The sequence below is a fragment of the Leopardus geoffroyi genome, chromosome A2 (assembly GCF_018350155.1).
Source record: "Leopardus geoffroyi isolate Oge1 chromosome A2, O.geoffroyi_Oge1_pat1.0, whole genome shotgun sequence".
In the NCBI taxonomy this organism is placed as follows: domain Eukaryota; kingdom Metazoa; phylum Chordata; class Mammalia; order Carnivora; family Felidae; genus Leopardus; species Leopardus geoffroyi.
In genome coordinates, this window is record NC_059331.1 from 26,245,878 (window position 1) to 26,265,851 (window position 19,974).

Below are 19,974 nucleotides of genomic sequence, written 5' to 3' on the forward strand. Positions count from 1 at the left end.
GGGCAGCCTGGGGAAAGACAAAGCATGAGGCTGTGCAGGGCTGGCATGGGGACGGGAGTTGGTTATTTGGGGTGCAGGCAGAGATGTGGGAGTTGGCCCAGGAAGTTGGGTTGGGATCATATCAAGTAGTCTGAGTTCACATTAGACCTGGGCAGCCTAATGCATGATGTGAGTTGTGAAGATTCCCCTGGCAACTAGTGTTAGGGATGTGACAGAATGGGAGCAAGAAGAAAGGATGACCCGGACCCAGTGTGGTGGCTGAGGGAGCTGTGATCTGTCTCACACCTGGTATCTCACACCCAGTGGGAATTTTTCTTCCCACCCAACATTCCTAGTAAATGTGGAACCAGATTGGCCTAAGGAATTGGTTGCAAGAGGCTTTCAGGGGTATAGACCCTCTAAAGCTGTGCTGTCCAATATGGACAGCTCCTTTTCCTGTGTGGCTACCGTGCACTTAAAATGTGACAGGTGTGAGTGTAGAACTGAACTCTGAATTTTATTTAATTAATTTAAATTTAAATAGTCATGTATTGAACGGCATAGTTTGTCTAGGCTCACAAGTTGGCTTCAGTGCTGGCACCTCTCCACCTGTGCATCAACAGGAGTGGAGGGGGACATAGGAAGAGTGAAAGATGTATCACAGTCTGGGAAGCTAGATGGATGGGCACAAATGAATGAATCAGGAGAAGGGGGAGAGATGTGGGACTTCTGAGTCATGTGGTAGTCAAAAGCCTTTTGGAAAAGTCTGGAAGGGGGTACTGGCCAGGCATGTTGAGTTTGGAATTCCCTGAAGAAGGGAATGGTGGAGGAGGATGTAGGGATGGAGAGCTGTCCGAGGAAGACAGTGACGAGAGCATTATGGGAATATCAGGAGACAGAGTGAGGAGAGCATCGTGGGAATATCCAGTGGAGAGAGTGAGGAGAGCACCATGGGAATATCTAGGGGGAGAGAGAGGAGAACATCTCAGAATCCAGACCCCGCATGCTGGTTTCAACAGCAGGGCTGTGAGAGCTGCAAAGCCAGACTGAGGGGGGCAGAGTTGGGCACCTCACAGCAGTATTCCTGGGGGTCATGCCACACTTTCAGTGATGCCTCAGCAAGCTTAACTGCTTGTTGGGAAATTTCAGTGTGATTTTCTTCCAGGATGAAGATGATATGTATGATAAGAGTTAGAACTGGCCGTTTCTTGAATTATTGTGTCCTCAGTCCTGGGGCTTCCACATAAGAGGATCTTAACATCTTTGTATTTTTTCTAACTGTTGATCATTAGTGATAGTTTTGAGGGATTGGTTTATCTTGACAAGGGCCTAGTTTCAGAAAGCAGCATTGGGTAGATGCAACAATCTTTTTTTTTTTTTTTTCAACGTTTATTTATTTTTGGGACAGAGAGAGACAGAGCATGAACGGGGGAAGGGCAGAGAGAGAGGGAGACACAGAATCAGAAACAGGCTCCAGGCTCTGAGCCATCAGCCCAGAGCCCGACGTGGGGCTCGAACTCACGGACCGCGAGATCGTGACCTGGCTGAAGTCGGACGCTTAACCGACTGTGCCACCCAGGCGCCCCGATGCAACAATCTTTAAGAGCTTGGATAGTATATTCAGATTTTAGGAGCTTAGTGTTTCCCTAACGGAAAACATTGGAGGAAGCATTTTCATATTGCTGAATTAAGGGAAAAAATTGTAAGCAGCACTGGGAAGTTTTTTAAAAGATACCAGCAGGAATAGGATAATGAATTAACGGGTAACTTATAAAGTTAGCATGTTACTTGCTCTTAAAACAGTTCTAGAGAAGTGCAAAGAGTGCCAATGGGGACACTGGACCCCCTGCCTTGTGCATAGTGGATGCACAGTGAATCCTGCAGCCAGAAAACCCTGAGAGAAAACCAACAGAGCATGAACCAGGGACATCTGTAGGATTGGTCTGAAATAAAGACCATTCTGTTCGCCAGCCAGGTGACCTGTGGGGCACTTTAAAATTCTTTAAGCCTTAGTTTCTCCATCTTTGAAGTGGGAGAGGGGCTCCTGGGTGGCTCAGTCGGTTTGGCTCAGGTCATGATCCCAGGACTGTGGGATCAAGTCCTGTGTCGGGCTCCATGCTGAGTGTGGAGCCTGCTTCAAATTCTCTCTCTCCCTCTGCCCTCCCCCACTCACTCTCAAAAATAAATAAATACACAAACAAATAAGAAAATACTTATTAAAAAATAAAGTGGGAGAAATGCTTTCTACCTCATAATGTTGTGAGGGATGAGATGAGAGGATGTATATGAACTGCCTGTGTGGGGCGTGGTTTACAGTAGTTATTTAATAGGTGGAGGTTGTCAGTCTTGTATCTTTGGCTGTGATGGTCCTGGTTATTATTGTTGCTATTGTTGTGACAATAATCATTATTTTGAAGAGACCAGAACTTTAGTCTGTCAGACTTGATGGTGTATGAGTAAAATATCTAGGGAAAGGCAAGATTCTTTGAAAGTGTCTCACATTCTGTTTTCTCTTGGAATTCTGCTTTATACCCTGAGATTAAGGTGTTAGAACTCAGGATTCCCAGTTTTCCAAATCAGTGAGAACGTGAAAAGACAGTCGTGACACATTATGCCTTACTCCTAGCCCCCAGACGAGGGACTTTGAGATGCAACGTTTGTTTATGTGGATCCACTGGTGTCTCCTCTATCCAATCAGTCTTCATCCCTGTGTTCAGAGATACAGGCCCTACATGCACAGCTTGGATGCTAACAGGAGGAGGCCGGATGGCAGGCTCAGTCTGGGATGTGAGCCTGTGTGACTCTCCCTGGTGTCAGAACGGACAGCTCTCTTCCTAATGTAGCTTCTCTTCGCTCTGTGCCACAAGGCCACGGAGGTCATTGTCCTTAACACTGGGGTGCCTTGCTTTCACACAACAGATACATAAAACGAGTGCAATCTTTTTTTTCCTCTTTTTCAATCTTTTTCAGGAATTCGGGCAATAAGCATTGTCAAGCCACAGATATTTGCCTGGTACTGTTTTAGGTTCTGGGAACATGTAACAAGGAGTAAGATTCTTGAGGGGGCAAGCCAGATCCTACTCTTTAATTGCCTGGTATAATTTGAGAAATGTTTTAAGTCTGAGTAGGAGAAGACAGAAGAGGTGATTTGGATGAGTGTTCTTATTTAATAGTTGAGGAAACCAAGCTGTCTTCCTGGTAGAGAGGCAGCGGGAATGTGCCCCCTCTCAGCCTGGTTGGCGCCCGAGCTAGTCATGTGTCACCATTATGATTTTCACCAGACCTATATATCGCCTACTTTGCATTTTTCTTTAAATTGACTCCTTTTAACTTAGTTTTAAAAATTAATTTTCATAAATTGAAAGCATCCCTCTACTTGCTAGATGGAATGCTGGCCCATTCACGAAGGGCTTAATATTAGATCTCAAAAAAAAAATAAGGAAGGCAGGAAGGAAGGAAGAGGAAGGAGGGAAAAAAATCAACACAAAGAAACCATGTTATTAAGTAGCTAGTTACTGTTGCTTGCAGGAGGGGAAGGCTTAGAGAGGTGTTTAATAACACCATACTGAGAATTTCTCTTTGACTTAGACAGAACTGAATAAGAACTGAAAGCTGATTTCTCTGTATGCGTGTCAGTGTTATGTTACCCAGTTACTGCTGTGTAGCCCTGAGCATTATTCAGTATTCTCCTGCTCCCTAACGTCATCTTGCAAGCAAACATCAATTGTATGGGCCCCATCCTTTGGGAAATTCCACTCTCCACCCCTTAGTTGACTTTCAGTCATTGGCGGTTCCAGGTTCACAAGGTTTCAGTTTTCCTGTCTCCAGACTCTCCTTTGGGTACAATAGAGTATCCTATAAACAAACCTCAGCAGGGTAGGAGAGCTTCCTTTTTAAAGAAAGGCTGGGGTAAGTCCTCTTTAAAATGAAGGATGATGCAGAGGTAGGGATCGTCACTTCCTCCTTATGTATACTATGTGTATAGAAGAGTCAGAAAGCATTAGTTTCGGGGCACCTGGGTGGCTCAGTCAGTTAAGCGTCCGACTCTTGATTTCGGCTTAGGTCATGATCTCACTGTTTATTTTGCTTTAACAAAACAGAGACTGCTTGGGATTCTCTCTCTCTCCCTCTCTTTCTGCCCATCCCCCCTTATGCATGCTCTCTCTCAAAAACAAATACGTTTTTAAAAAAGGAAGGAAGGAAGGAAGCAAGCAAGCAAGCATTAGTTTCTTCACCCAGGGCCTGTCCATATTTGACCTGTTCAGGGAAAGTGTACAACAGGCTTCTCTATAAGTCCATGCCTTTACTAAATTCATCAGGCTAGGGGTGCCTGGGTGCTAAGTGGGTTAAGCATTTGACTTCTGCTCAGGTCATGATCTCACGGTCCATGGGTTCAAGCCCCGTCCGTGTCAGGCTGTGTGCTGATCCTGGAGCCTGTTTCAGATTCCATGTCTCCTTCTCTCTCTGCCCCTTCCCTTCTCAGGCTTTGTCTCTCTCTGTCTTGCAAAAATAAATAAAATGTTAAAATTTTTTTTCTTTAATTGATCAGGCTCTACAAAATTCATTCTGCAATTAAATGGGAGGTGGAGCCAGATAAAACTTTCCCCCGAAGTGATGGAGAGGTCCATAGCAGGCATTGGCAAAGCCATGATGCCTCTTTTTGATGATTAGACCTTGGGGCTACCATCCCCAGTGTCACGGTCAGTGAAATAATGGCTTTGGGCATAAAATGTTCTAGTTCCTAGTCAAAAGGAACAGCACGTAATTAACCTCCTGCAGCTCAGGAGTCGGAATTCATAGTAACCCTCAGCAGTTTTTAGGGACTTTGTGTGATTTGGAAAAGTCCTCTTGAAGGTGACAGTTCCTATTTTCATTGACTCTTTTGTGACCAATGTTCAAACAGATTTCTAAAATTCTCTTCAGTCTGAAAGTAATTTGCTTACCCCTTGACAGTGAGGCCTTTTTAGCATGGTGAATTGTACCCTGCGTTAAATAGGTGACTCCTCCAGGGAGTTTTGTAATTACTGAAAGAAAAAAGTCAGCTCTCTTACAGCATCATTGGGAATGGTTGATTGTCCCCAAAACAAACAGGACTGAGCCCATTTTGTAACTTAGCTTTCATTCATTCATTTGCACCGTATTTGTGTCCTGTACTATTCTTGGGGCGCCGAGAAAGAACATACGGACTGGCCTGACCCTCAAGGAGCTCTAGTTCTAGGAGAAAACAGGCCAGTGACTTAAGTGTGCTGAAAAGTGTTTATAGTGATTGAGAAGCTGAGAGGCCAGTTGAATCAGAAACACAGACAGTGCTTCTGCCCCTGAGAGGGCTTTCATTCCTGCAGATTCAGCATGGTACCCACAAAGAGCCTGTGCGTGTGACTAAGAACCATCTAACCCACCTATATATTCGTCTGTCTCCTCCACTTCCCCCTAGACTGTGAGGGGCTTGTTTCACCAACCCCTTGTAGAGGACAGAACATAAATGGAGATGCCATAGCTTCATGGAGAAATTAGGAGTGATGGCAAGTGTAGGTATTTAACAGCAGAGAGCTTATGAAGATTGAAAAAAAGGCCATTAAAAAAAAAAATTAGACGACGTATAGCATGGTGCAGAGGGGGTGGGTCCAAGGAGAAACCTGTTTTGTAATCTTGATTCAACCGGCTGAGTGACTTTGGGCAAGTTACTTAGCCTCTCTGTGCCTTACTTTTCCCAGCCTATAAAATGAAATAAAAGTCCTGCCTGTTTGACAGGACTGGTGTGCTATACCAAGGGTTGATCACTTTCTGCCAGCAGGCCAAAGAGCCTGCAGCCTCTTTCTAACAAAGTCTTGTTGGAATAGTCACTCCCATTTATTGCATGCTGTGTCAGACCTGCTCTCGGAGCTGGGGACACACGATAGTCCCTGCCCTCCTGGTGCTCCCATTCTAGCCTTCAGATGTGTTCATCTAGTCTTCAAGAAGACCTCAGAAAGTACAATGCAAATTCTACCGTTTTGATTTGTTCCCTCTTAACTTTTTATTGTATGGGACTTATTTTTGAATAGGCTATTATACATATATGTGATAATAACCAAAAGGTTTAAAAAGGTACATGGTAAAAAAACAAGTTTTCCTTCTATCCTTAACACCCCAGCTACTATTTCCCCACCTTAGATGAACTGTTACTGATTTGTTAACACATCCTTTCCGTAATAGTAGCATTCACGCGCACACATAGATGGTTTCCATTTCTGTCTTTTAGGTTCTCTGTCCTAAGTTTTCATTTTTATTTATTTATTTTTAAAGTTTATTTATTTATTGGGGGGGGGGGAGGGGTAGAGAGAGGGAGAGAGAAAATCCCAAGCAGGCTGTGCAGAGCCCGATGCAGGGCTTAATTGACTAAGCTACCCAGGCACCCCTTAACTTTTAATTTTTAAAAATCGCAAACTTATAGAAAAGCTGAAAGAATATTACCATGTAACCTTCACCTGGATTTATCAGAGGTTAACATTTGCCACATTTGCTTTAATGTTCTCTCTTTTCCCCTTCCCCAGTGACTTTTTTTTTTCTCAGTTTTTAAAAGTGAATAGCAGAAATGAACATTGAGTAGCAGATATCACTATTCTTCACCCCTTAATACTTCAGCAGACGTCTCCTAAGAGCAAAGATTTTCTACGTATAAACGTAACCACGATTTCATCATCACACTCAAGAATTGTGTCACTGATACAGTAATGCTATCTCATATCTGTTCTCAGGTTTCCCCCATTTGTTTTAACAACATCCTTTATAGCTTAAAAAAAAAAAAATTCAGGATCCTCTCAAGGATTCTTTATTATATTTAGTTGTTATGCCTATTTAGATTTTTTGAGCACTTGGTCAGCTTTTGTTTCCTCCTGACCTTAACCCTCATTCTGGGTCCTTCTGTCTTCCACTTTGCCTTTTCCCCTTTTCTCTTGAGACAGAGTTTCAATGCTGTCACTCTCTTTAGCCCTGCAGGTGTCTGCCAGCATTAAAGAGCAGGATGGATCTTGATGTGGTCAACATGTTTGTGATCGCAGGTGGGACGCTAGCCCTCCCCATCCTGGCATTTGTAGCCTCGTTTCTCCTTTGGCCGTCAGCGCTGATAAAGATCTATTACTGGTAAGTTAATTTTATAATTGAAGTATTCAAGAGTATCATAATAATAGTGTCATCTTCTCTGGTGGTGACTTTTGCCCTTTTGGTGGTGGTGGTTCAACATTTTACCATGAACTATTTCAAATATACAGAAAAGTTCAAAGATGTCCTGTTTTGGTTTGGGGAGTATTCTTGAAGAATTGGTGGTAACTCCTCACCAGGTAAATTCTTTCTGGTTGCTGATAGTATCTTTGCCTGGGAGGCTGCCCTCACTCCCAAAGTCACTGATTCTGTCTGCAGGCAAGAATTGTGCGTGTTTATGGGAGCTCCTTTGATATTTTCTTGGTCACTGGATTCTTAAATTTTTTTTGTTTATTTATTTTTGAGAGAAAGAGACACAGAGTGTGATGGGGGAGGGGCAGAGAGAGAGGGAGACACCAGATCTGAAGCAGGCTCCAGGCTCTGAGCTGTCAGCACAGCGCCTGACAAGGGGCTCAAACCATGAGCTGCGAGATCGGGACCTGAGCCAAAGTCGGACGCTTAATTGACTGAGCCACCCAGTGCCCCATCTTGGCCATTGGATGCCAACCCAGTGATATCCTGACAGGTGCAGAGATGTGCACTGAAAAATGAATTAGAAAGACCAGGGCCAAGGAGATGGCCTGGGTGGGACAGAATGGTTTTAGATATGTTCTAAACATGTTCATTAGTAAAGTGACAAAAAGAAAAAGAAGTTTCCAAAATTTTTATCATTCTTGTACCATCTTTATGATTCTTGTCCTATCTGTATAACATCTCTACTTTCCTTTTGTATTTTCTTTAGAGTTAAGTCCCTCTTTTTACCTTAAATCAATTTAAGAGTGATCTCAATATCACTACTGTAAAGCAGAAATTTCTGTTTGCTGTACTTGCCATAAATAGTAAATTAATATTAAAAAATTAAATAAGCACAATGTCCTTAAACTGTTTTAATTCTACCCTGCCAAAAATATGGCCACTCCTTTCTCTTTGTTACAAAGTCTAGAGAGGTGTGAAAGATACGGCAGCCTGAACACAGCCTTCCTCACTGATGGAATCAGAAGATTCACAGTGAAGGGAGATTTGCTTTCTCATGATGTGCTTCAGTGGTTTTTCATGCCATGGTCCATTTACCAAATAAAATCACCCCTCGTGCCCAGTGGTGTGTGTCCCCTGGTGAAGGCAGTACTGAAATAGACCTGGTTCCTCTCTGTGCCGCCAGGAAAAGTGAAGCACAAGGAGATTTAACCAGGACCCTGGCGGTTAGAATTGCCTTCCAGGCACGGAGAAAAGAATGCAGGGAGGTTGAGCTTGTGCCCTTTATCTGCTCTCCTTTCTGGCTCCCTTTTGTTTCATTAGCGTGTGGAATTTTCCGCCTGCCAGCCAGGCTCTGATCCTTGAAAAGAAGCTAATTGAACAGAAGGGAGCTTTTCATCCCGTGCTCTCCCGTCTCCTTCTTGGAGGAGGGTGCAGTGGTGGTGACCCTTTCAGAGGGTCACCCGGGACGTACCTCTGCAATGACGGAGCTGAGATTCTGGCCACTTAAGTGCCATTGCCCTGCAGCATTGACAGCAGGGTTCCTTTGGGGCTAAGGCTCCCGTGTGACCCCTGACAAGGAGAGGCCAGGGTCGTGTACCCCTTGTGGCCCTGCAGAGGCACCATGGACCTCCACACACAAATGCCATCTTTCTTAAATCAAGGCAGAGAATGCAGTTCAGTGATGTGGCCTGTAACCATGGATATGGCTACATACAGAGGTGTGATTATATAAAGGCTAATTCTACCCACCACGTGCAGAAATCCCACTCCATGCCGCATAGTCCCTCAACTTCCAAACTCCTTCAAGGAGAAGGCTTTTCAGGGTCAAGACGGTCAGAATAATTTTGACATTTGACCTCATAGCAAATAATTCACTTTTTTATTGAGTTATAATTCACATAACATAAAAATCACCATTTTAAAGTGTATATAATTCAGTAGTTTTAATATATTCGCAGCGTTGTGGTGCCTGGATGGCTCAGTCAGAACAGCTTGCGACGCTTGATCTTGGGGTTGCAAGTTTGAGTCCCACGTTGGGTATAGAGATTACTAAAAAAAAATAAAAAATAAAAACTTAAAAAAATATATATCTATTCACAGGGTTGTGTACCTGTTACCACCAAATAATTCCATAGCATTTTCATCTTCCCAAAAGGAATCCCCATAACTGTTCACAGTCACTCAGAGTTTCCCCGTCCCTTCATTCCCTGGCAACTGTAACTGTTTTCTGTCCCTTTGGATTTGCCTGTTTTGGCCATTTCATATACATGCGATCATACAGCTTGTGACCCTTAATGTCTCATTTCTTTCACTTAGCATGTTTTCAAGTTTCATCCATGTTGTAGCATGTATCAGTACTTCATTCATTATTATGGCTGGATAATTATCCATTGTATGGTTATACACATATTATCTATGTAAATGGATATTTGTGTAGTTCCCACTTTTTGGCTATTGCGAATAATGCCATATAGCAAATAATTCATTTTTATTAACAAATAATACCAGTAAAGCACTGAGAGGCCCCACAGAGCAGAACATTCAGTCTCTTATTAAATGATAGTGCAGAGGCATGTGATCTTAAAGCCTGCTCATGCCTGTCACTCGGCTTAGAGCTGTAGCCAGAGGACAAACACAGTGCTGCCCTTTATTTTATGTGCTCAGGCACACAGGCCAAGAAGAAACCCAGCTGGTTGGAGAGAATGAAAATCCTAGAAAACCTTTTCGTTCATGCCAGGTTATGTTGGAACATGGGGGTTGTGATTATGGTACTAGAACCCATGATGCCATTGTGGAGAGCTGTCAGAAATCCTGTGAGTTGCTCCTCCCGCCCCACCAAAATGCACAGCCTGTTTCCTTCAACTCACCTCATTGCAGGTGACATTTACACAGTGGGTGTCATAGGATGAACAGCTTTCCCGTGAGTCACTTATGTCCCTTAACCACGGTTATTTCCCCAAATGCCTTTAGTTGCTCAGCTGCCCATAATGACCACGGATGGATTCACTCTGCAGAGCTAGGTCAGCCAGGTTAATTGTCAGGGTCACTACGTGAACAGGAACAGCAGGCAGTAGAGGTAGCTGGGCGTCCCAAACACCCCAAGCTGCCCTGCCAGATGCCCATGAGGGTGTGGTGTGACCATCACAGCAGGCTGTCTCCTGGACTTCTCCCTGGGGTCTTCTGAGCCCCTTAGGGAACAGGAACAGGCATCCCCCGTAGACCATGGCTGGTCTTCAGAACAGCTCTCTCTATGACTCAGTGTCCCTGGAGCATGACGGGCCTGTCTGCATAGTGATGTGGACCATGGTCGCCCCTGTAGGAGGCATCAGATGCTTTGCTTTGAGTCAGCAGAGGACCACAATTAGAGGGGCTGGGGCCACTGTGGGTGACATCAGAGACAGCTCTTATTTTCATCGGGCCAAATATTAAGACTGCTCACAGGATGAAGGAGAGAGATCTTTAAAGATTTTTACTTCCCAAAGAAACTCAGTTGTGAAAGGAAGATAAGGAATTATAAATATAAGAGAAAAAAACGGACAAGAATTGAAAAAGAAAACTAACATTGTTTGCAGATGACATGATTGTGTTCACAGAAAGTACAAAAGAATCTATAGATAAATTGTTGGAATTAATAAATATTTGGCAAGATTGCTGAATATAAGGTAAGTAAACAAAAATCAGTTATATTCTTATATGACAGCAACAAAAAATAGAAAATGAAAAAAATTGTAATGATACTAATCACCACTGTATCAACAAATATAGAATACTGAATTTATCTTAAGAATAAATCTAAAGAACAATGTAGAAGGCCTCTGGACAGAAAAATACAAAGTACTAGAGAAATTCTGAAAGACCTAAAGTAAAGGAGATGTAGACAGTATTTGTGAGTTGAAAGACTTTCTATCATAGGGATGTCAGATTACCCTGAAATGATGTATAGATTCAATGTACACCCATTTAAAATCCCAGCAGGGTTTTTTTTTTTTTTTAATGTAATTTAATAAACTGCTTCTTAAATGTATAAAGAAAAGTAAAGAGCCAGTTGAGCAAGAGTCTTTGTTTTCTTTAAAAAAATTTTTTTAACAGTGTGCCTGGGTGGCTCAGTTAGTTGAGCGTCCGACTTCAGTTCGGGTCATGATCTCACGGTTCATGAGTTTGAGCCCCGCATTGGGCTGCCTGCTGTCAGTACAGAGCCCACTTCGGATCTTCTGTCCCCCTCTCTCTCTGCTCCCTCCTCTCTCAAAAATAAATAAACATTTTTTAAAGTTTATTTATTTATTTTGAGAGAGACAGAGAGAGAGAGAGAGTGGGGAGGGGCAGAGAGAGAGAGAAGGGAGAGAGAGAATCCCGAGCAGGCTTTGCACTCTCAGCGCAGAGTCCGACACCAGGCTTGATCTCAGGAACCGTGAGATCATGACCTGAGCCACAACCAAGAGTTAGATGCTTAACCATCTGAGCCCAGAGGTGCCCCAAGCAAGACAGTCTTGAAGAAGAACAATGCTAGATGATTTACATGACCAGCTGTCAAACCTAATTATAAAGCAACAGTAAGTCCAGGCTTTGTAAAGAAGGCATAAAGAGGGGCACCTGGTTGGCTCAGTCAGTTAAGCGGCCGACTTCAGCTCAGGTCGTGATCTCGCGGTCCGTGAGTTCGAGCCCCACATCGGGCTCTGTGCTGACAGCTCAGAGCCTGGAGCCTGCTTCCGATTCTGTGTCTCCCTCTCTCTCTGACCTTCCCCCGTTCATGCTCTGTCTCTGTCTCAAAAATAAATAAATGTTAAAAAAAAAAAAAAAGGCATAAAGAAGGAAAGGGGCATCTGGGTGGCTCGGTTGAGCATCTTGATTTCATCTTAGGTCATGATTCCAGGGTCATGGAATTGAGCCCTGCGTTGGGCTCCATGCTCAGTGTGGAGCCTGCTTGAAATTGTCACCATCTCTCTCTCTTGGCCCCCCCTCCCCCACTCAAGATCTCTTTCTCTGTCTCTCTCTAAAAAAAAAAAAAAAAGAAGAAGAAGAAGAAGAGGAAGAAGAAGGACAAAAAAACCCAGTGGGACAGGAGAGCACAGTAACAGATGCACATAGATACAGTCTCTTGAATTACGATAACGGTAGCACTGCTTTGCAGTGGGGAAAGGGGGCTGTGTCAACTAGATAACCATCCGGAAAAAAAGTTAATCTTGACCTCTTTGGTAGGCAAAATTACAACAGCCCCACAAAGATCTACCTCTCTAATCCCCAGAACCTGTGAATATGATGGCAAATCATTTCCATAGTTCTGTTGTATACAATTGACCTAAAGATAAGCAGATTGTCCAAGGAGGCCTGATTGAATCATATCAGCCTTTAAAAGTGAAGGGGTTCAGGGGTGCCTGGGTGGCTCAGTCAGTTGAGCATCCGACTTTGGCTCCGGTCATGATCTCACACTTCACAAGTTTGAGCCCTCTGTTGGGCTCTGTGCTAGCAATTCAGAACCTGGACCCTGCTTCAGATTCTGTCTCCCTCTCTCTCTGCCCCTCCCCCACTCATGCTCTGTCTCTCTCTCTCTCTCTGTCTCTCTCTCAAAAATAAACATTAAAAAGTGAAGGGGTTCAAAGCATGAGAAAGATTCAGTGCTATGGCTAGTTTGAAGTCGGAGAGGGCCCCATGAGAAGGAATGCCAGTGGACTCTGAGAGCAAATAGCCCCTGGCTGGCAGCCAGCAAGGCAGCAGGGATCTCAGTCCTAAACCACGAGGAACTGAATTCTGCTAATAATCTAAATAAGCTTAGAAGCTGATTCTTTCCCAGAGCTTCTAGATCAGAGCCAGCTGATGCCTTGATTTCAGCTTTGTGATACCTTCAGGAGAGAACTCTGGTAAGCTCACTCCTGACCCATAGAACTGTGAGCTAATAAATGAGTTTTTTTAAGCTGCTCAACTTGGTAATTTGTAATGTAGCAATAAAAAAGAATACGGCCTCATCTACAACCTTGTGCCATGCACAAAAATCAAATGCAGGTGGATTATAGATCTAAATGAAACAAAGCTTTTATAAGCAAGCATAGAAAAACCATGGGGTGCCTGGGTGGCTCGGTTGGTTACATGTTCATCTGTTGACTTTGACTCAGGTCATGAACTCATGGTTCATGGTATCAAGCCCCACGTCAGGCTTTGCACTGACAGTACAGAACCTGTTTGGGATTCTCTCTCCCCCTTTCTCTGTTCCTCCCCACTCGTGTGCTCTCTCTCTCTCTCAAAATAAATGAATAAATATTTTTTAAAAAAGAAAACATAGAAAAACCTCACAATAGGGGTATTAAAATGGCCAGTAAACATATGTAATGGTGCTCAACTTCACTGGCCATAAGGGGAATTTAATAAATTAAAACCAAAATGAGATGCCATTTCACAGCCACCAGGACGGCTGAAATGAAGCAAGCTGACTATAATTCCAAGTATTGGCCAGAATGTTGTATTAGCTTCCCAGAGCTGCTGTGACAAATGACCGCAAACCAGGTGACGTAAAACAACAGGAATTTGTTCTCTCACAGTTCTGGAGGTTAGAAATACTAAATCAAGGTGTTGGCAACGTTGGTTCTTTCTGGAGGCTCTGAGGGAGAATCTGTTCAGTGGCTCATCCCTAGCTGCTGGTGACTGTAAGAAATCCTGGGCATTCTGTAACTTGTAGATGTGTTCTTCATGTGTAGATGGGTCACTCCACTGTCTGCCTCTGTATTTCACATGGTGTTCTTCCCTCTGTGTGTTTCTGTGTCCAAATTTCCTTCTTTTTATGAGGGCACCAGTCATCTTGGACTTGGGCCCAACCCTAATCCAGTATGACCTTAACTCAACTTGATTATTTCTGGAAAGACCCTGTTTCCAAATAAGGTCATATCCATAGGTTCCAGATAGACATGAATTTGGGGGGAATACTATTCAACCCAGTGCGGATGTGAAGCAACAAGAATCTGGCATATTGTTGATGAAAGTGTAAATTAGTTCATACTAATTTCATACACTTCACACTTCATACAACAGAAGTGTGTATATGTGTGTGTGTGTGTGTGTGTGTATATATGTACACACACACACACACACACACACACACACACACACCGAGACAGAGATCAGAAGACATATAAAAGAATATTCCATATCTGTTTCATTTGTAATACCTCCAAACTGGAAACACCAGTCTCCATTAATACTTTAACAGATAGGGGTGCCTGGGTGGCTCAGTCAGTTAAGCGTCTGACTTCAGCTCAGGTCATGATCTCATGGTTTGTGGGTTCGAGCCCTGTGTCGGACTCTGTGCTAACAGCTCAGAGCCTCGAGCCTGCTTCAGATTGTGTCTCCCTCTCTCTCTGCCCCTTCCTCACTCATGCTCTGTTTCTCTGTCTCTCAAAAATAAATAAAGATTAAAAAAAATACTTTAACAGATAAATAAATAAAAGCATAACTGTAAAATTATTCATAGAGTATTCAGCGGAATACTGTACAGCTATGAAAAGGAAAGACCTAGTGCTATATTCTATAATACAAACACAATACTGAGTGAAAGAAATCTGATACAGACAAATACTTATTGTATGACAAAGTTCTAAAATAGTAAAACTTTCCTGAAGAGATAAAGTGAGGTAGTGGTTACCTTTGGGGGTGCTGATGGGGAAAGACATGAGGTGGGCATCTGGGTTGCTCGTCATATATTCTAGATCCTAATCTGGGTGGCAGATACTGGGTTCATTTTTTTTTAAGCTACCAAATGGGGCGCCCGGGTAGTTCAAGACAGGTCTGCACATTCATCAGGCTGTACACTTAAAATATGTACACATTTCTATATGATTTATACTTCAATTAAAAGTTTCTCTAAAAATTAGCAATGAAGGATTTAGAGAAATTGACCTCTCAGGTACCGCCAGTGGGAATGTAAAATTGTGCAACCACTTCGGAAAACAGTCTGCTAGTTCCTCAAAATGCGTTTTTTTAAAAAGCTACCATATGGGGTGCCTGGGTGGCTCAGTCAGTTAAGTGTCTGAATCTTGATTTCAACTCAGGTCATGATCTCACAGTTCATGGGTTTGAGCCTTGCGTCGGGCTCCACACTGTCAGCTCAGGATCCTCTCTCTCTGCCCTCCCCTACTCCTGTGCTCTCTCTCTCTCTCTCTGTCTCAAAATGAATAACAAAAATGGAAAATAATAATAAAAAACCCTATAGCAATTCTACTCTTTGGTGAACTGAGAACACCCATGAGAACTGAAAACATACGTCCACAGAAAAAGTCGTATGTGAATGTTCATAGTGGTATTATTCCTAATGGCTAAAAAGTGGAAATAATTCACATGTTCGTGAGCTGATGACTGGATAAACAAATGTGCATATCCAGGTGATGGGATATTATTTAGCCTTAAAAAGGAATGGAGTACGAATACATTCTATAACAGAAGAAGTTGAAAACATTATGCTAAAGTGAAATAAGCCAGACACAGAAAGTCACAGATTGAATGACCCCATTGATATGAGATGTCCAGAATAAGCAGATCCATAGAGTAAACATAAAGAGACCAGAAGGAAACTAGTAGTTGCTATGAGCTGTAGGGAGAGGGCAATGGAGAGTGAATGTTGATTGGTATGGATTTCTTTCTTTCTTTCTTTCTTTCTTTCTTTCTTTCTTTCTTTCTTTCTTTCTATAAAGTTTATTTTGAGAGAGAGAGAGAGAGCGGGAAAGGGGCAGAGAGTGAGAGAGAATTCCAAGCAGGCTCGGCACCATCAGCACAGAACCCCACGTGAGGCTCAAGCTCATGAACCATGAGATCATGACCTGAGCTGAAATCAAGAGTCAGATGCTCAACTGACTGAACCACCGAGGTGCCCTTTTCTTTCTTTTTTAAATTGTAGTAAAATATACATAACATAAAATTTAGCATTCTACCTATTTTAATTTTTTTTAATGTTTATTTCTGAGACAGAGAAAGACAGAGCATGAGTGGGGGAGGGGCAGAGAGAGAGGGAGACACAGAATCCAAAGCAGGCTCCAGGCTCTGAGCTGTCAGCGCAGGGCCCGATGCATGCTCAAACGCATGAACCGTGAGATAATGATCTGCACCGAAGTTGGACACTTAACTGAGTCACCCAGGCGCCCCATCTTTCTACCCATTTTAAAGTGTACCGTTTAATCTGGTTTCTTTTTGGTGAAAATGTTCCAGAATTAGAGAGTGGTGATGGTTGCACTACTTTGTGAATATGCTTTAAAAAAAAAAAAATTGTACCTTTTAAAAGGGTGAGTTTAATGGTATGTCAATTATATCTCAATAAAAAGAAATCTATACGTAACATCCTAGTCATTTGGGAAAAGCAAATCAAAACCACAATGAGATACTGCACACCTGTCAGGGTGACTATTATTTCAGAAAAAAAAATAAATGGAAAATAACATGTGTTGGTGAGGATATAGAGAAATCCTTGTGCATCGCTGGTACAAATGTAAAATAGTACAGCTGCTGTGACAAATTTAGCGGCTCCTCAAAAAGTTAAACATAGAGTTACCATATGATCCAGCAATTCTGCTTCTGGGTATATACTCCAAAGAATTGAAAGCAGGGACTCAAACAGATGTTTGTATACTGACGTTCATAGCAGCATTACTCACGATAGCCCAAAAAATGAAACTGCCCAAATATTCATCAACAGATGAGGGGTAAACAAAATACGGTGCCTATATAAAAGAGAACATTACTCAGTTTTAAAAAGGAAGGAAATTTTGACACATGCTATAACATGGATGGACCTTGAAATCACTATGCTCAGCGAAATATGCCAGACACAAAAGAACAAATTTTGTATGATTCTGCTTATATGAGGTACCTAAAATAGGCAAATTCATAGAGACAGAAAGCAGAATAGAGGTTATCAGGGGCTGAGGGGAGAAGGGGAATGGGGAATAATTATTTAATGGTTATAGCATTTCTATTTGGGATGATGAAAAAGTTCTAGAATGGACAATGGTGTTGGTTGATGTGCAACATTGTGAATGTACTTCATGCCATTGAATTGTATGGTTAAAATGGTGAATCTTCTGTTATGTATATTTTGCCACAATAAAAAAAAAAGAGAAATATTTAAGTCCTTTTCTTTAGAGGTTCTTGTAATCTAGTAAGTCTGAGACTTGTAGGATGAAGGGTTTGGACCCTGGAAGTATATGTGTGTGTGGGTGTGTGTGTGTGGGTGTGTGTGTGTGGGTGTGGGTGTGTGCGCACACGTGCGCGCAACGGAGTATCAATCGCTCAGCCATCAAAAAGAATGAGAGTTTGCCATTTGTGACAACGTAGATGGACCTAGAAGGTAGTATGCTAGGTGAAGTAAGTCAGACAGAGAAAGAGATACCATGTGATTTCACTTATGTGAGCAATCTAAAAAACAAAACAAACAAACAAATGGAAAACAGAAACAATCATAAATACAGAAAAGAAACTGGTATCTGCCCAAGGGGAAGTTGGGGGGGGGGAATGGGTAAAATAGGTGAAGGGGATTAAGATGTACAACATTCCGGTTACAAAATAAATATATCATAGAGATGAAAAGTACAACACAGGGAATATAGTCAAGAATACTATAAAAGCAGTATAATGTTATGTGGTGTTGTGTGGTGACAGATGGCAGGCATTGAGTAACGGATCGAACTGTCCAAGCACTATATTGTTCACGTGAAACTAATAAAACACTATATTTAAGTTTTTAAAAAGATCACTTAATTAATAAATGAATGAGCTGGGATATGAATGATTGAATGAATGAATGAATGAACAAACCAACCAACCAACTAACTCGTCTTATGGTGCCAGGGTTTAGAATTTTGACATATGCTTGCTCTGTCATAAGAGCTTTTAAGCTAGCCAATGTTATTTTTAATGTCTTGAATAGGCAATGCATTCATTGAAAAAAGAAAGTAATGAAAGTCTCCCTCCTGGCCCTGTTCTCTTTCCACCTACTTCTCACTATAATCCCACCTCCACTCCAGATACTCATCTTGATAGTGTCTTGTGTATGCTCTCTTGCTTTGTGTATGTAGATGCAAGTAAATATGCGTGTATATCCTCATCCCCTTCGTCCTTTATTTTATACCAAGGGTTAGTTACCACCGATCAGCTTAGGCTGTTTGCTTTCTGCAAGACTTGGCTACCTCTCTGGTGCAAAGTATACCACACAGTGAATCTCTGATTGAATTAATTCTCTTTCATCTCGGCGAGATTCTTCATGCAGAGAGTTACATTTGTTTGATGGTAATTCCATATTGAAATCAAATTCGGGCCAAACTCCAGCACTGCCAAGTCTTACATAACCAACAGAACCTGAGCTTCCAACCAACTGCCATATGCTGTGAGGAATAAAACCAGAGGACTGATGCAGATGGTTCTTAACAGTCACGTTCTCACTCTCAAAATCTCTAGGGGGAAGAAACCAACTTATATATATAAAATATATATGTTAATATATATTTTTAAATATACATATTTTAATACATGTATATGTATGTTTGGGGTAGAGGAATATGACCCTTATTGAGCTTATCCACCAGAGTGGAAATAATGTCTGTATAAAACAAAATGTTTGTTACTATGACTTCTACATCACAATTAAAATCCAGTCAACTCTAGGGATGCCTGGGTGGCTCAGTCAGTTAAGCATCTAACTTCGGCTCAGGTCATGATCTTAGCGGTTCATGAATTTGAGTCCCGCGTCGGGCTCTGTGCTGACAGTGCAGAGCCTGGAGCCTACTTTGGATTCTGTGTCTCCCTCTCTCTCTGCCCCTTCTCCGCTTGTGCTCTGTCTCTTTCTCTCTCTCAAAAATAAACATTAAAATTTTTTTTAAATAAATAAAATCCAGTCAACTCTATCAAAATACTTTAGAATCAATAGCTTCTCTGAAGCCACAGTAACACTTAAATAAGGTTAAGACTCAAAAGCAGAAATTTGGTTGGTTGGAAAGCTAATTAAACTTCCTACTTGCTCAAATAGAATTACAAAAGAACAGAATCGTGTTTTTCACAGAGAGAGTCCACTGGACTCACCAACGCTGGACAGCTGTCAAGAGTGTTTAGTCCTGAGATCATAAGGAATCCAGGCATCCTTGGACAAGTATTCTGTTGCCTTTTCTTCCCAATCAGAGACTTGTGGATGTGACCCCACCACCAGCAATTGTAGCCTTAAGGAGAGAGTCTAATTCTTCATCTCCACAAATAGCAAGTTGCAAGTGATGAGTGGTAATATGCTTTACCTTCGAGTCTTTTGATCATTTCTTGCCAGTCAGAGCCCCTCTGCGGTGACGTACTTACTCCAGGATGGCTGCATTGTACATGGTGAAGCTGTGCCCACACGTCCATGGCTGTTCGTCCTAGATTTCAGGTGTCCATGAGTATGACCCACCAGGAACTGCAAGCCAGCTCTCTACGAGAGGAACCTGCCTTTGTCTTGACCTTACTGGAGTTCTTCCCAACCTTGCCACCAGCTACTTCGAATTCAGCTGTGGCTCAAGCAAGCAAGGCAAAGAAAGGCCAATCAGACACCTAGAAAGATCTCACCACCTACTCCTTCGTCATACCGCCATTTAAAATGCCAAAAAGATATATATATCAACAAGAGGTTATTATATATCATGCCTCTTCAGAAAACACTCTCTTACTCTTTTTTCTCCTCCTAGTTAGAGGTTATTAGAAAATTACATACAAGAATATTCATTTAAGGTGCTTCCTGGAATGGTTTCACTCAGTGTTCCCTGAGGGTGGGGGACCCCAGGGACATATGGGAAGAGGGCATGTGCCCCTTCCAAAACCACTTCTCTGGAGCTTGCTGGTTTTGTTTCACCT

The 19,974-nt window shown here is 42.4% G+C and overlaps 1 protein-coding gene across 5 annotated transcripts in view; it reads left to right on the forward strand.

Moving 5' to 3' along the window:
• Positions 1 to 19,974, forward strand: part of ABHD6 (abhydrolase domain containing 6, acylglycerol lipase) — a 54,531-nt gene that overhangs the window by 13,523 nt on the left and 21,034 nt on the right. For all 5 annotated transcript variants that reach the window (XM_045493349.1, XM_045493350.1, XM_045493352.1 and 2 more), the window contains exon 3: positions 6,950 to 7,101. In XM_045493349.1, the coding sequence (XP_045349305.1) occupies positions 6,983 to 7,101 (119 nt within the window). In that variant the 5' untranslated portion in view covers positions 6,950 to 6,982. The remainder of the gene's footprint in view (positions 1 to 6,949; positions 7,102 to 19,974) is intronic.